The sequence below is a fragment of the Lepidothrix coronata genome, unplaced genomic scaffold (genome assembly GCF_001604755.1).
Source record: "Lepidothrix coronata isolate B3197 unplaced genomic scaffold, Lepidothrix_coronata-1.0 Scaffold161, whole genome shotgun sequence".
Lineage (NCBI taxonomy): Eukaryota > Metazoa > Chordata > Aves > Passeriformes > Pipridae > Lepidothrix > Lepidothrix coronata.
The window spans coordinates 1,529,600-1,544,015 of NW_016690341.1; the positions used below are offsets into that span (position 1 = coordinate 1,529,600).

Below are 14,416 nucleotides of genomic sequence, written 5' to 3' on the forward strand. Positions count from 1 at the left end.
CATTCTCACAGTAAAGAATTTCTTTCTAATATCTAATCTAACTCTGCCCTCTGTCAGTCTGAAGGCATTCCCCCTTGTCCTATCACTACTTATCCTTGTCAAAAGCCCCTCCCCTTGTAACCCCTTTAGATACTGGAATGAGCTCTAAGGTCTCTCCCTTTGTTTCAGAAAAAAAGCAACATTTTCTATTTCTAATTTACTATTTTCATCTCTCTATTTTTCCTCCATAGGCATTTTACCTAAGAAAAATACCCTTCCTACTGCATAAGCTTGATGTGTCATTGAAAGTTAAGCTCTGGACACGGTAGGGGTTACACTGATTAATCAATCCTTAGCATCTCTCAGTGCACTCTGATTATCTTACATAGAAGTCCTAAAATAAATCAATTCATGGGCCTTTGCAGTCTTTTTTCAGATAACTCCTGTTTTAATAACCTCAGTTTGAAGTTTGACCCTTTGGGGGATTTTATCAGAACAAGAAAACAGGTTGGTTTCTCTCCCCGCTGAATGAAAGCCAGGACAGATTACGCAGTACTACAACATCTGTGACAAGAGCAGGGACAATTTCTAACATGATACTGTAGTAAGACAAGAACAGGTTGGCCTTGTGACTAATCCTGCAGGAGTTTTGTATGTTAGTTACTTGAATCAAAGGAACTGAATAAGATAGTTGACTTTGCCTGCAGAAGAAGGATGGTAATACTTTTTTCCCTACGCTGTGTGTCCTGCTTGGTTAGGTGAGAGCTTCCCTCTGCTGCAGGAAGTTTTCCATCATGCTGTTCTGCAGAGTGTCTATATAAATAGTGTTAAGAAATAGGCAGATACAAAATAAATCTGTCCCTAGAAATGCTTTTTGAGCATAGCTGAGTGTATTCCTCCAAATTTAGTTGAGCCTATGACATCCCCTGCCATTCCATAGCAGCAGTGAAAACCAATGCAAGCGTAAACTACTATTCTATTGTTTTCACAGCCAAGCCAGAGAAAAGGGGGGGGGGATTCAGATCTTTCAAGTTTCATGTTACAGATCTCCTTCAACTCAAGCTGACACCCTGCGAGCTGCTCAGTCCCCAGGCTGCATCCGAAGGCTGTAGAACAGGAGATGCTCTGAACTCTGTTTCACACAGGTGGTGCACACCAACGTGATAGTTTTACTGAGGGATACAGAAACATGGCAAGCTTTACTCTTTGAACTTTATCTACCAACAGGTTTCTCTTTGTTTTCCTGCAGCTGATTGCATCAGTGTTTTTAGAGGCAGGATTAGAGCCTGTGGTGGTGGCCACAGGGGGAAAAGGCAGACATACTTTCTTTCCTAAAAGAGCCTCCATTCACTTCTCTTCAGTGGGACCAGAAATAGTGCATAATAGTAAAAAATAAGTTACATCTGAGAGTGGGTTTGAGTTCAAAGGCTTCTTTCTTATGGAAAAGGCTGAGGGCTCAACAATATCCCCACAAAAGACAAGACTGTAAACAGCAACTTTAAAGGAGACAAATACTTCTTCACACAACACATAATCACATTGGAGGGCTATTCACAGGATGTTGCAAAGGCCAAAAGTATTTAAGAGTCAAATGGGATTAGGTAAACTCTCAGAGGACAGGTTTATGAAGGACTGCCAAACCTGGTGGTCCTGCAAAGAAATTTCTTGAAGCATATGGAGGGGAAGGGCCAACCTTAATCAATAAATCACCATTCACAACCACTTTCTCCTTCTTCTCTTCCAAATTGACTGGATCCAGTCCATGCAGGGGTAATAAAGATGGATGGTTTCCTTGTTCAGTATATGACAAGAAAAGCAGGAATACAGAGATAGTGTATCTACATGTGGCAGTTCACTTACCCAGTTGTGGAATAGAGTTTGAATGGCACAAGGTGTGTATGGTAATTGTCTTGGGATTCTTGCCACATTTTCATATGGGTCACCATTCTATTACAAAGGTTTCCTGTAAGCTGCAACAGAACACTGAGAATCAGACACAAAGCTTACCCAAGAGTGGGTACAAAGCTTAGCACCCTGAGCAAGCCCTTTACCAACCTTTTCTTACTGTCTAGGAGATGAGACACTGGCACTGGTTGCCAAGGGAAATTGTAGGTGCCCTGAGCCTGGAAGTGTTCAAGGCCAGGTTGGAAAGAGCTTCGAGCAATGTGGTCTAGTGGAAGGTGTCCCTGCTCATTGCAGGATGTTGAAACTAGAGGATCTTTAATGTCCCTTCCAACACAAAGACACCTTCTTTGTTGTCATAGTATCCATTCTACAGTTCTATGACTAGAGATTATCAAATATGTTGCTTTACCAAAAAAAAAAAAAAAAAAAAAAAGTCTGTTTTTCTTTTCTGGAAGAAAAAGAAAAGATTCTCCCAAGCAAATTTAGGAAACCTGTGACGAGGGCTTTCTCCTAGGATGCTTGAGACACATTCAAAACTACATCCTGTCTGATTCAGATTAAGGACTTAAAATTTAGCCCTCTGTATCCCAGATAAGAGCCCAAATTAGCAGATGGTGCATGGTAGAGGTAGAGGAAGTATGGGAATGCTTTCAGTGACTACCTGCATTCTGTGTCACCAGTTCTTTCTCACTCTCAGATTTGCTGATAAACAGGCTGATTTCACAGAGGTTTTGGATGTTTGGCACATCATACACATAGTGTATGACATAGTCTGACATAGGGAATCAGGAAAAACTTCCAGGCTAAACCTGAAACAGCCTACATGGTCAGAACTGTCTCTTCTGGCATTTATTATTTAAATACCTTTATGCATTATCTATTAAATTGAGGTTCTGAAGAAAATCCACTTCATCCAAGAATGGCTAATAGACTCATAATGAAAATTTCAATATAAAACTAAGATTGTTTCAAAAGTCATTTCCATTTTAGGGGAAGATAGAGTAGGGTTCTGATGATTGCAGCTGCAAAGTGCTTATATTAGTCAAAAACTATTCCAAAGCTTTGTTAATTTCTGGCTCCAGAATCTTCCCCTAGCACAGGTTAAAGGCTCCAGCCCATGAAAGAAGACTTAGGGCTTTGCAAACCAAAAATAATTGAGATAATTGCATTCCAACCTCTTTCACTCTTTTCCACCATACTTCAAAGCTCAACCACTGTTTCAAACTTTCCAGGACCTCCAGCTCCTTGCAGTTTTAGATTTATTTACAAAAAGGTCACAAACCACATCTTTTGGACAGGACATTACCAAGTGCCTAGCAAGCAGAAGAAAGGCTTAGTGGTTAAGGCCAGAAAAGGGAGGTTTGGTTACTTTCTTTGAGCACTGAGTTGAAGCCAAGTAGTATTAATTCAACTGTTCCTTTTCCTCTCTTGTGCCTGCTTCTTTCCAAAGCCTTTGCCAAAAATGTGAGAGGATGTTGTACCTATAGCTTAATTTATTTCCTACAAAGACCTTGTGGGATTTGAACCTCTGTTGTAAATCTGAAGCTTAAAGTTTAATAAAAAACACAGAAGTCCTTTATGTTATTTAGAAGAACTTCCCAGAAACATGGTAAATAGCACCACACTGTTTAAGTCACGGTTATGTATTTATTAAAATCAGATCATTGCTGACTCTGATCACTGGGCAATACAAACTTGATTTGAATCAGACCTGAGTACATGCCTAAGCATTTGCTGAATGCATCATAACATTCACCCCTACATTTATGCCAGCTTTGTGCTTCAGACCAGGTGTGGAATGGGAGGCAATATCACAGATAATTCTGGACAAATGAAAATTATCAAATAAGACTTCCCAGGTTCAACATTTTGTGTTAAAAAGGCCAGGTTTTGTCAAGGTCAGGCTGGATGTGGCCCTGAGCAACATGAACTAGTGGGAGGTGTCCCTGCCTATGGCAGAGGGCTTGGAACTAGGTGATCTTTAAGGTCCCTTCCAACACAAGACTTTCTGTGACTCCATGAAGTTAGAATATGGAGCCTTAAACAAGGCACTTGCATCCTCATGGAAGTGTGTTGGGACTGTTGCAGTGGACTGCACTCTTTCAAATAAGGTGTAAAACACCAGGTGATGACCTATCTTGGTGTAGGATATTCATAACCACAGACACAAAGTCATTTAATCATCTGAACTGACAACATCTTTGGTTGTAGCTTAGAATCCTAAATTTAATTTCCCAAATAACATTGTTGGTCTGGCCCCAATATCTGTTACTACCTTCAAGGTTATTATACAGCAAGGTGAAAATCTGTTTCTTTTTTGACTCTGAGTGGGGTTTTCATCATTCAACATGGGATTTCACTGGTCAGACACAACTGCAATTGTACATGCTCCACAGTTCTTCTGACTGAAGGACACTATCCAAACATGAAAGAGAATCTTGTTAATAATACCTGAGGTTCATGCTGCTCTTCTCCAACAAAGATTTCAGATGCACATTGGCCAAGATTTTTTTAATTAAGTATTCTACTGTGCTTATGTGACTTGGTTCTCAAAAAAACCCAGGGCTCAGTATCAGACTCAGCCTGGGAGATCAAGAGTTTGCTCTCAGTTGTGTTGCTGTCTTCTTGTACCACCTTAAGCAATTCAGTTTGACTTCACATGGCTCATATCTTCCTCTATAAAGTGAAGGAAACAATACTTGCTCACTACTTACCAGCATTAGGTATTAGTTAATGTTTTGATTTGTGGAGCTCAAAGGAGGGAAAATAAAACTCAGCTGCCTCTCAGTATTCTATAGCTTTGCTCATTCTACAAAGGGCAGCAGCAATAAAAAATACAGAAAAATATTGCCCTAAGCAATGAAATGAGAAAAGCTAGTTTAAGAAGACAAAAAGCAGGCCCTACCAAGGAAGATGATGCTATTTTTGCATAGGGAGTCTTGCAGAGGAAAACAGATGCCTATGGGAAGTCACTTTGCTTCTTCCAGCACAAAGGTGGAGGTGGAATCAACCCACCAGAATTCATGTTCACGTTTTCATGGAGTCAAGATATTTCACTCTTCCAGTTTTCTCATCACCCTGTTACCGTAACTATATGGGAAACACATAAAGCTATCTCTTCTATATAAACCCTCACATTTTGACAGAAAATTGGATGATATGACATGCTGCCTTCCAGAACAGGTGCTGTCTATCACCTTGCTGCTAATCTCTGTGATTAGTGACCTGCAATGTAAGTCAGCTATAAAAGACCACCTGTCCTTTTTGCTGTAAGCACATCCTAGCATATCTCTTTGTGGTGTCACACTCTCTTGTCTGGTTTTTGATTGATGCAAGTTTGTCTTTTGAGCAGTGACTCAGAAAATAAATCATCCCCCTTGCCATTCATTGAGTGCGATTCTGCAGCACAAAGACGGTGTGGTTAATCAAAGCTCCAAAGAGCAACAAAAAGCAACAGAACTGAGAATAAGGAGGATAGATATAAAGGATAAAACATCATAAAAAGGATTATTTGGGAGCCAACCAAAGGAAAAGCAGAACACAAAGAGCTGCAAATAAGTATTGCATTTGCTGCACTACCGCACCAGAACTAGAAAGCTGATTTTTTTGTTCCACTCCTTGACATATATGCAAGGATGTGAGAAGAGTCCCACATCTCTGAAAAATATAACTTTTTCAAGTAGTCTGATTTTATATGTCTTTACATGTGAGTAACCCTTTCTGGGGTCAGTGGGATTTTTCTGAGTAGAATAAGTAAAGCTTATTTCTGTCGTGAACTGCACCCCAGATCAGCTTGTGGTCCTGCTGGGATTGCATACACAGAGGGCTAACAAAAATAAGAATGTCTATTGCCATTAACTGGCCTTAAAAAAAAAAAAAAAAAATTTAAAAAAATGGAAAAAAGATGAAATTGGCAGACAGCAGGAATGATGAAAGTATCAAAAAGAGACAGAAATGCTGCGTTATAGGACAAGAAAGCCCTTTCCAAATAGAAATGGTTCAGAGCAGGAGGGTTTTGTGCTTCTATGGAAGGAAAAGGAGCACAGGGATCGAAAGGAACATTACTAGAAGCCTTGGGGTTTTTTACATCCAGTCCAGCAAGTTTATGGAAGCTTTTAAAATTATGAGGAGCAATCATGAGCTAAAGACGGAAAGAAACTGGTGGTTGAGTATGTAACCGAGACGAGTGTGATTCTTTGTATTCGCCGTGGGCCAGAGAAGTCAGGAAAAATGTGAGGTGTTGATGGCACAGATGAAATTGTAGCAGAAGTGAAATCTAGACACAAGAAGTAGCAGATAAAAAATAATAATCTATCACAGAAACATTATGAGGCAAATTCCCTGACAACACAACTCCACTGAACGTAAGGTATCTAAACCATCTGGGAATTGGGCCATAAAACTCACATGACAAGAACTGCATGTCCATGGAGAAGTGCTGGAAATTTACTTAAGTCAGTTAAATGCAACAGTTCCTTCTTTAAAAAAAAATTAAAAAAAACCCAAACACTTCACTATGTTTTTGGGAGGTGACCTTTCTAGTTGGAATGCCAAGCCAAGTGGTGAGGGAGAGAGAAATAAAAAGTTGAGAAGAGCTAAATTTGTAAAGATATGAATGAATTGGGAATAGAAACACTGTTACAGAGGAATGTACATGTGGACAGTGCAAATTTACAGGGCTATTTTTGATGAACTGTAGGAGGAATTTCAGTTTTCAGCACCTTTCTTTACAAAAAGAAAACTCTTCATCTGGTGGGAATTCAGTCCATTTCCTCAAGGTTTTTTGTCATTTCCTAAGTTACAAGGTTACTAATGGTAATTACAGACCCTGTTTGTACCTTGTGGCTCTAACTGTGCAGAAAGGTTATCTTGGCACACGTACCTCTCCCGGTAGAGGGGTTTTAAATGACTAGCCCTCAGTAGGAATTGCTACAATGCTCAGAAACAGATAGAAGCCACCTTTCCTCATTTCTTTCTTATAGAGTAACTGCTTCTTGCTCACATTTTGCTATCTCCATCCCCCATGACAATGACACACAATTTTAGTGTTCATTATAACAGCTGTTACTACAAGGCTGTTGTGAAGGACCTTGTTTTAAGGTGTTTTATTCAAAAGTATAACAAACCTGGTCCTTCTCAGGATTTCACACAAAAAAAGATGCTATAAAGCAGACAAATTGACTCAATAACAAGTGCAAAAAAGTCACAATTTTTCAAGTCAAAAAGGGCTTTTTTTTTTTTTAAGAGAACAAGACAGTGCACTGAAAAACAATCAGATGCTCTATTTCTTTTAGCTCTCTCCAGTGTGAAAGCACCAATATGTTTGATTCAATGCAAAAAAATATATACCAATATTTGGTAGATCTCTTGCATGCTACTACTGGTCCTTAACATAACACAATTTCCTTCACTATGGCTTCTACATTCAGGCCTTACTTTTTGTTTATTTGGTCTGCAAAACATTTAGCATGTGTCAGTTTTGGCCGGTGAGTAATCCCATTTGCATTCACTCTGTTGAATTTACATGACTGATTTTAAGTCAGTGAGTTCAGTGAGTTTAAAAACATATTAAATAAAAAACATATTAAAAATATATTAAAACATAATCCAAGTGGTGCTCAAATCTCTGGGAATGATTTAAGTAAAGCTCAGTTATAAGACATTCCTTTTCCCCTCATCCTCCCATCAATGTTTGATAATTTCTATGCATTTTGCTGACAAATAGAAAGTGTGAACTTGTCTGCCACCATCAGTGGAATAAACTGTAAGAGAATGAAGTGGATTTTTTTTTAATATATAGTATCTTCATTTCCAGGAAAGAATCCCACAGGAACTGTACAATGTGTTGGAATTGGGGCCTATCATTACAAAGTTCATTTTGGAGGTTAAAGGACTAAAACCCAGTTAGCAGTTTTAGCAAAATCAGAATTGCAGAAATAGGAGTGTGTCATGGTTTATCCTCATGCGAGTTCCAAGAGTGTAATCCTCCTTTGCTTTGCCCAGCTGCAGGTGTATCTCACAGCCTTCCTGCAGCTCTTGTTCCTTCCCATAATCTTTCTTCAACTCCAGTATTTGTTTACTTTTGCTTGTGTCAGACACTTTGGCAAGTAAGGAATTGCTAATAAAATGTTGTCTTCAGGCTTCAGCATTACAATTATGATTTGTAGGTTTTCAGAAGACTCCGTGCCAAGAGTCTTCTATCCTTCAAACACTCATATTTTGAAACCCACAAATGCCACATTATACCACATCCCTTTCAGCCAACCTGCAAAGCTCACAGCACATCCATCCTCAGCTACTGCATCATAGCTGTATGAGGGCAGGTGTAGATTAGATATTAGAAAGAAATTCTTTACTGTGAGGGTGGTGAGGCACTGCCACAGATTGTTTAGAGAAGCTGTGGCTGCCCCATCCCTGGAAGTGTTCAAGGCCAGGTTGACTGGGACTTGGAGCAACCTGGTTAGTGGAAGGTGTCCCTGCTCGTGTCAGGGGGGGCTGGAGCTAGATGATCTTGAAGGGTCCTTCCAACCCAAACCCTGCTAGGATTCTATGATCCTGTGAAATCTAGGACACAACATCTGTACCAAGTCTGGGTTCTGAATCATGGAGGAGTAAGATTTCATTAGTACATTCATGGTTTAGACTTTTAAGAGAGAAATGACACCAGAATGTGATTCAGTCCTTGCCATACATTTCCATATGTATTTCCTATGAAAAAGACCAATAACTGACAGGTTCTTTCTTAACCTCTTCCTTTATGTTTTTAAATGCTGCTGGTAAAGAAAATTTCCTGAGGTGGCATTTAGAGACTCGACTTCTGTTCCTTAGCAGTCAGGAGGACTCACTTCCTTAGAAGCTCAGCCCGTAATTACAGATTTTCAATGTTTGTGGGTTTTATCATTTTTTTTCCTCATAAACCAGTTTAGATATTAAAAAACATATTTTACTATCTTGATGCAAGTCATTGACTTTTTTTCTGTTGCATTTAATAAACTTGAAGTGAAAGTACCATTTATTAATTATTTTGAAAAATGTACTTTTAACATGTTTTATTTCTGTTATCTGTTTTCTCTGTGTGCAGATATGTATGCTTGCATAACATTGCATATATACATTAGTTTTCCAACAGGCATAAATTCCAGGCCATGTTGTTACGTGAAGCAGAGCACTATCACTTATTTACTCTTTCTCAGTTCTGCTTAAGTTCTAATATATTTCCAGCTGAGTAAAGATGAGCCCTCTGAATAGGAAGACATTTTTGTCCAATTTCCATCCGTATCTCAGCCCTTCATTCTTCTTTTCTCCCTCCCCCTTCCCACTTGCCTTCTTGCACTGTCTCAGTCTTTTGTTCATCCTTTGTAACCTCACAATCTGACAAAACATTTTAAAACCACAGGACAGCATTTTTCCAAAGTCTTCTGGATGCCCAAATAGAGACATTTCAACATTACCTGATTTCCAAGAGATTAGGTGACTGATGAATACATGCCTCCCGGAGGTGTCTGAATCACTTCCCATGGAAAAAAGACACAGAATATCACAATCAGTTTCAAATTCCCAAGTGCATTCCCAGTTCAGACAGATGCAGGTTGCTGCGTGTATGTGTCCTGTTAGCAGTGGCAATTATTAAATGAGTCACATATAATTGAGACTTTCTTTTTATTGGTAATTGTTCTAAGAGGGTTTTCCTGCGATCCATTGAGTAACATCTCTTTTCTTCAATGCAAGAATGTATAAAGAAGGCAAATTAGCCATCAAGTGCCCAAAGGCATGAATTTCTTTTATTCTCTCTTTCAGGTTATTCCAATCTGACCACCACACAGACATCATTTTTTTAATGTTGAATACTCAGATAAGGGTGCCATGGATGTAAAAGAGAGGAAACCGTATCGATCTCTGACTCGGCGCCGCGACACAGAGCGTCGCTACACGAGCTCTTCGGCTGAGAGTGAGGACAGCAAGGTACCCCAGAAGTCCTACAGCTCCAGCGAGACCCTGAAGGCTTATGATCAAGATTCCAGGTTGACCTACAGCAATCGGGTCAAAGACATGGTGCACCAGGAGGCCGATGAATTCTGCCGAGCAGGTGGGTACTTTTCAGCGGATGGATCTGTAAGCAGTGTGAGTGAATCAACTGAGAGCTGGGGCTGGGTGGGAGGATACCTTTGAAGGACTCTGAGGCTGAAAGGAAGATAGAGAGATTCAGAGAGAGCAGCAAGGATCATCTTCATTATATTCCACAGACATTGTGTGCAGACCAGTGTCCTTAAGTGGCATACCCATACCTCATGTTCATTAGCATTTACTAGACACATTTTCTGTGTCTTAGTCTTTTTGCCTCCAACAGCACTTTGCCACTTCCTACCATGAGACTAGAACCCCTGTGCATGTGCTGTACAGTACTGACATGGTGTGGAAAGCTCTTGCCTGCTCAGGAGAACTTTCACTATGTCATGTTCCTGCTCTGTTACGAAGGAAGTCAACAAGAAAGCTGAGGCAGAAGACAGTGAGAGGAGAGTGCCACTGCCCACAATGTCCATCTGGTCTACAGCAAAACCCAAGAATCCTGAAAGAAGAAAGGCAACTGAGCTCCAGATGGGATGAACCACCCTTGGCATTGTACATGGCCTGCAGGCTTTAGATTTTACTTGGGAACATGCTCCAATATTAGAGGAGTAAGGAACCACTTTTAGGACTTACAGGAGCCCATTAAGTGCATCTGGGTCACAGTGTCTGTGAAGGTGTGGAGTTTCAAGGGTCACCATGGGCATCACAGTCCTAATAGAGATTTCAGATATTCACTTTTTCATTGCTACTCCAAAGTCAGTGTAGTTACATTTTCACTGCTGCTGTTGCCTATGTGCAGTAGATTTCTGACCCCTGCTATGTCTTGTCTTCATTTTTCTGTAGAGGCACAAGTGTTGTAGTTCAGAAGCCAAGCAGGACTTTACATAAATTATTTTTAGAAGTCTATCAAGAAAAGCACAAAATGGCAAAGTGAGTCAAATAGAGTAGGCAGCATTCTAAAAAATTAACATAAACTAGCCAACCCAGAGTGCTCTGAACACATCCTCTGCAATTTGGAGGAGCTTATTCCCCAAAGGGAATGCGTATAATTGCACTCTTTTAACTTGGGAAGTGCTTAATTTTACTCCTCAAACATCATGCACTTGTGGTTTTTGTGAAAGACACATCTTTAAGGCATGTAAAAGCAAAATGACTTTCAGAGGTATCTTTGTGTACATGGCTTTGGTATTTGTATTTCAGGATAGCTGCAAAAGGCAATAATCAACAGAAGGGCCAATAGGTGTTGTAAATAGTACTGTGACATCATAAAAGCACTTTCCCTCTTAGCAACACTGAAGTACTTCATCCTCTCTAAGGAATCTGCGATGTTATAAAGAAAAGGAAACTTTAAGTCATTGAGTTTGCTCACTTCATACAATATATTCACCATGCAGGATAGATGTGAATTAGTCCAGGTCAGCGGTTTTCAACTTGAGGGTCTATGAGGCCATGCAGGTCCACAAACTTCTCCTAAGAAGCCCACAAAAGGTTACTTTTCTTGAAAAGGGAGTATAAATTTACTATACACAAATTCATACAAATTCATAGGAAAATTTTGGATTGTACTGAGAAATAGTAACAATGACTGGTCGAAGTGACTGAAATTAATTGAGAAGTTAAGATTAACCATGTCTGGGCATCAGTTCTATTTCTGACATAACAGTCATAGATTATTCAGTTTCAAGCTTTTTCCTAGTTTATCCTGACATTCTCTAAACTGGCCTGATGTTTAACAATAAACCCAGACTTTCTGTGCCACATTTTCCGCTGGCAATAAGCCATGAATGGACCTCACTTTGTGATGCTGCTTGGCCTCCTGCCAACTGAAACCAAGCCGCCTGAGCCTGCTCGACATCAACAAGGCAAAGTGAGTTTCTCTCATGTGTTGGTTTGCAAGGCAGAGGAGGGAAACATTTCAAATAGACCAAATAAATTCAGTAAATAAACAAGTCAGCATTTAAATGATTTTAGCTAGAGTGAGTGCCAGCAAATGTGCAAGTCAGCACAGGAGAAAATAGACCAGATCTGAATTAAAAAGCCTCAGATATTTATTATCTTCCCTTTATTGACTTGAGTTCTTCCAGCTTAAAAGGCAACAGTGAGCATAGAATATGAAAATCAATGCATCTGCTGCTGTTTATTGCAAATAAATTTGATTTTCAGTTAATTGTAGCAGTCATTTTTCATAATTTATGAGCTGCTGTTACTGGATAGCATCAGTCATGCTGCACGTTGATGTGCCTGATGATGCTGTGTGGTTTGTTTCAGGGAAAGGTAGAACTCACAGTCAGTGACTCAAACACAAGCAAAACCAAAAGATGTTTTCCAATCCTCTGAAAAGGATGGCTTAAAAATTATTCTGGCCTTGCACATACATCAAAACTGAAAGAGAAGAGCAAGGTCTCCATGGAGATACTGCTTCCTTGTGCTTACAACTTAGGTCAAGTTATTTGCTACCTCATTCCATGAACTCATAGAGGACACTCTCACAAACCACTTTGCAATCAAGTTAAATGGATTACTTTGCCACAAGTTGCATGGTGTTTCCCAAGCAAAGCCCAAGGGTTGGACAGAGGTGTGAGCCCTAAGCCACCTTTTCTGTCCACTCTATCTGAAAGCTTTATTCTAGTTTGATCTATTAAAAAGGTGTGAAGTTCATGAATGCTTTATGAACTTTGAGTGTTCTCGACTGCAGATCTGTGACCAGCTGAACCAGAGTTACTTCCTCCTGCCATCGAACGGTTCCTTCTCTGAGCTTTACATGAAAATGTTGTCCAGTCTCATTATTTACCTTGCATTCAAGTCTGCTCTTTGTTCACTGAGAGCTGCAAAGTCAACTGAATGCAAAAATGTAGTAAAATAGCATCTAGTTTAGGCCAGCTGTCTTCTGACACATGTGCTTTAATACAAGAGACCTTCCCTAAGCAGCAGGGTTCAAGGACAAGCCCAGGGTGTTTCCACATGTGCAAAATAATACTTTGGAAAAGTAGAAATCTGATTATTTCTGTTGGATACACATTTTCCACTAATATGCTATTTAACATCAACAAATGGAAATGTGAGGAGAACTCCATGGTTGTAGGGTCTTGAGAAAGGAGAAAATGATAATTCAGTTTTGGAGACAACATTGAGATGCAGACTCGATGAATTGATTTCAGTAATGAGTAGATATGAACTTCAGTGTTTACAGGTAGGTTTGTACCTGAACTTTTCTGGGGATTGTTCATTCAGATTTATCTTGTTGAAATATGTCTGAGCTGGAAACACCGCTCAGTTCCTTCATCCATCCAAAGCATAGCGTAACAGAAGCAGGGGTGCATTGAGCTGTATAAATGCACTGTGCAGCTAAAGGCACTCATGGGCAGCCAAAATCTTTTCAAGACATTCAGAGTTGAAAAATAAATGCATGCATTAATAAATAAATGTGGATTAAAATTGCTCTCCCCAGCCTCCTTGTGCAACTTTCCAAACAAAGTGTGCTAATATTTGAAGCCTCATTCACATCAATTCAGTCTGATTTTGAAGCTCTGCAGGTAACTGGTCATGAAGTCAAGAGTCACTTTTCAAGTTGTATTTTTAGTCAGCTAAACAATTGCATCTATTTGCAGCCAAATAACCTCTGCTGTGACTGTATCAGAATGAATAGCTAAACTGAGTCAAGGTGTGAGTGGTCAGCAAGGGGAAAGTGAAATCGCCAGAGGAAATTTAAATCCCCAGTATGTAATTTCAGGGATTTCAATGAGCAGAACTCACTCAAATTGCCTATTGTAGTGAAGTTGCCAAGTGTATGGTAGGACTTTTGATCATTGCACACCTCATTTTGCTTTTCTCCCAAGAAGATTACTTTTTGCCTCTCCTAAAGAGTTCCACCATCTACATCCATCTTTGCTTTCAAATTTGATGATTTCATTTAACATGCCCTGAGTTTTTGTCAGGTTCTGGAAGCAGGAATCCAGCTGCTTTTTGATCTTGACATATGAAAAGGAGGTTGTTATGAGGCAGGGGCCAGTCTCTTCTCCCAAGTAACAGGCAATAGGACAACAGGAAATGGCCTCTAGTGACATCAGGGGAGATTGAGATTGGATATTAGGAAAAATTTCTTCACTTAGAGGGTGGTCAGGGATTGCAACAGGCTGCCTACAGAAGTGGTAGAATCATTGTCTCTGGAAATGCTAAATAAAAGTGTATATGTGGTGCTTAGAGACTGGTCTAGTGGTAGACTTGGAAGTGCTGGGTAATGGTTGGACTTGATGATCTTATAACATCTTTTCTAACCTTAATGACTGTATGATTCTACGGTCACTTGGTCTCAGACTAAACAAGACCACAGAAGTGGGGACTCTGGCGTGATGTCAGGACTTGCGAGCTGCTCTGCCCCACATGAAGACAGAGGATGAATATTTCTGCCATTGGCTTGTGCTAGATAGAACTGTGCTCTAATAAAGAATAACCAAGCCTATGTGTT

At 39.9% G+C, this 14,416-nt stretch overlaps 1 protein-coding gene across 1 annotated transcript in view; it reads left to right on the forward strand.

Moving 5' to 3' along the window:
• Positions 1 to 14,416, forward strand: part of TENM4 (teneurin transmembrane protein 4) — a 603,620-nt gene that overhangs the window by 238,121 nt on the left and 351,083 nt on the right. Inside the window, exon 4 of the mRNA XM_017829261.1 lies at positions 9,682 to 9,970. Coding sequence (XP_017684750.1) covers positions 9,748 to 9,970 — 223 coding nt within the window. The 5' untranslated portion in view covers positions 9,682 to 9,747. The remainder of the gene's footprint in view (positions 1 to 9,681; positions 9,971 to 14,416) is intronic.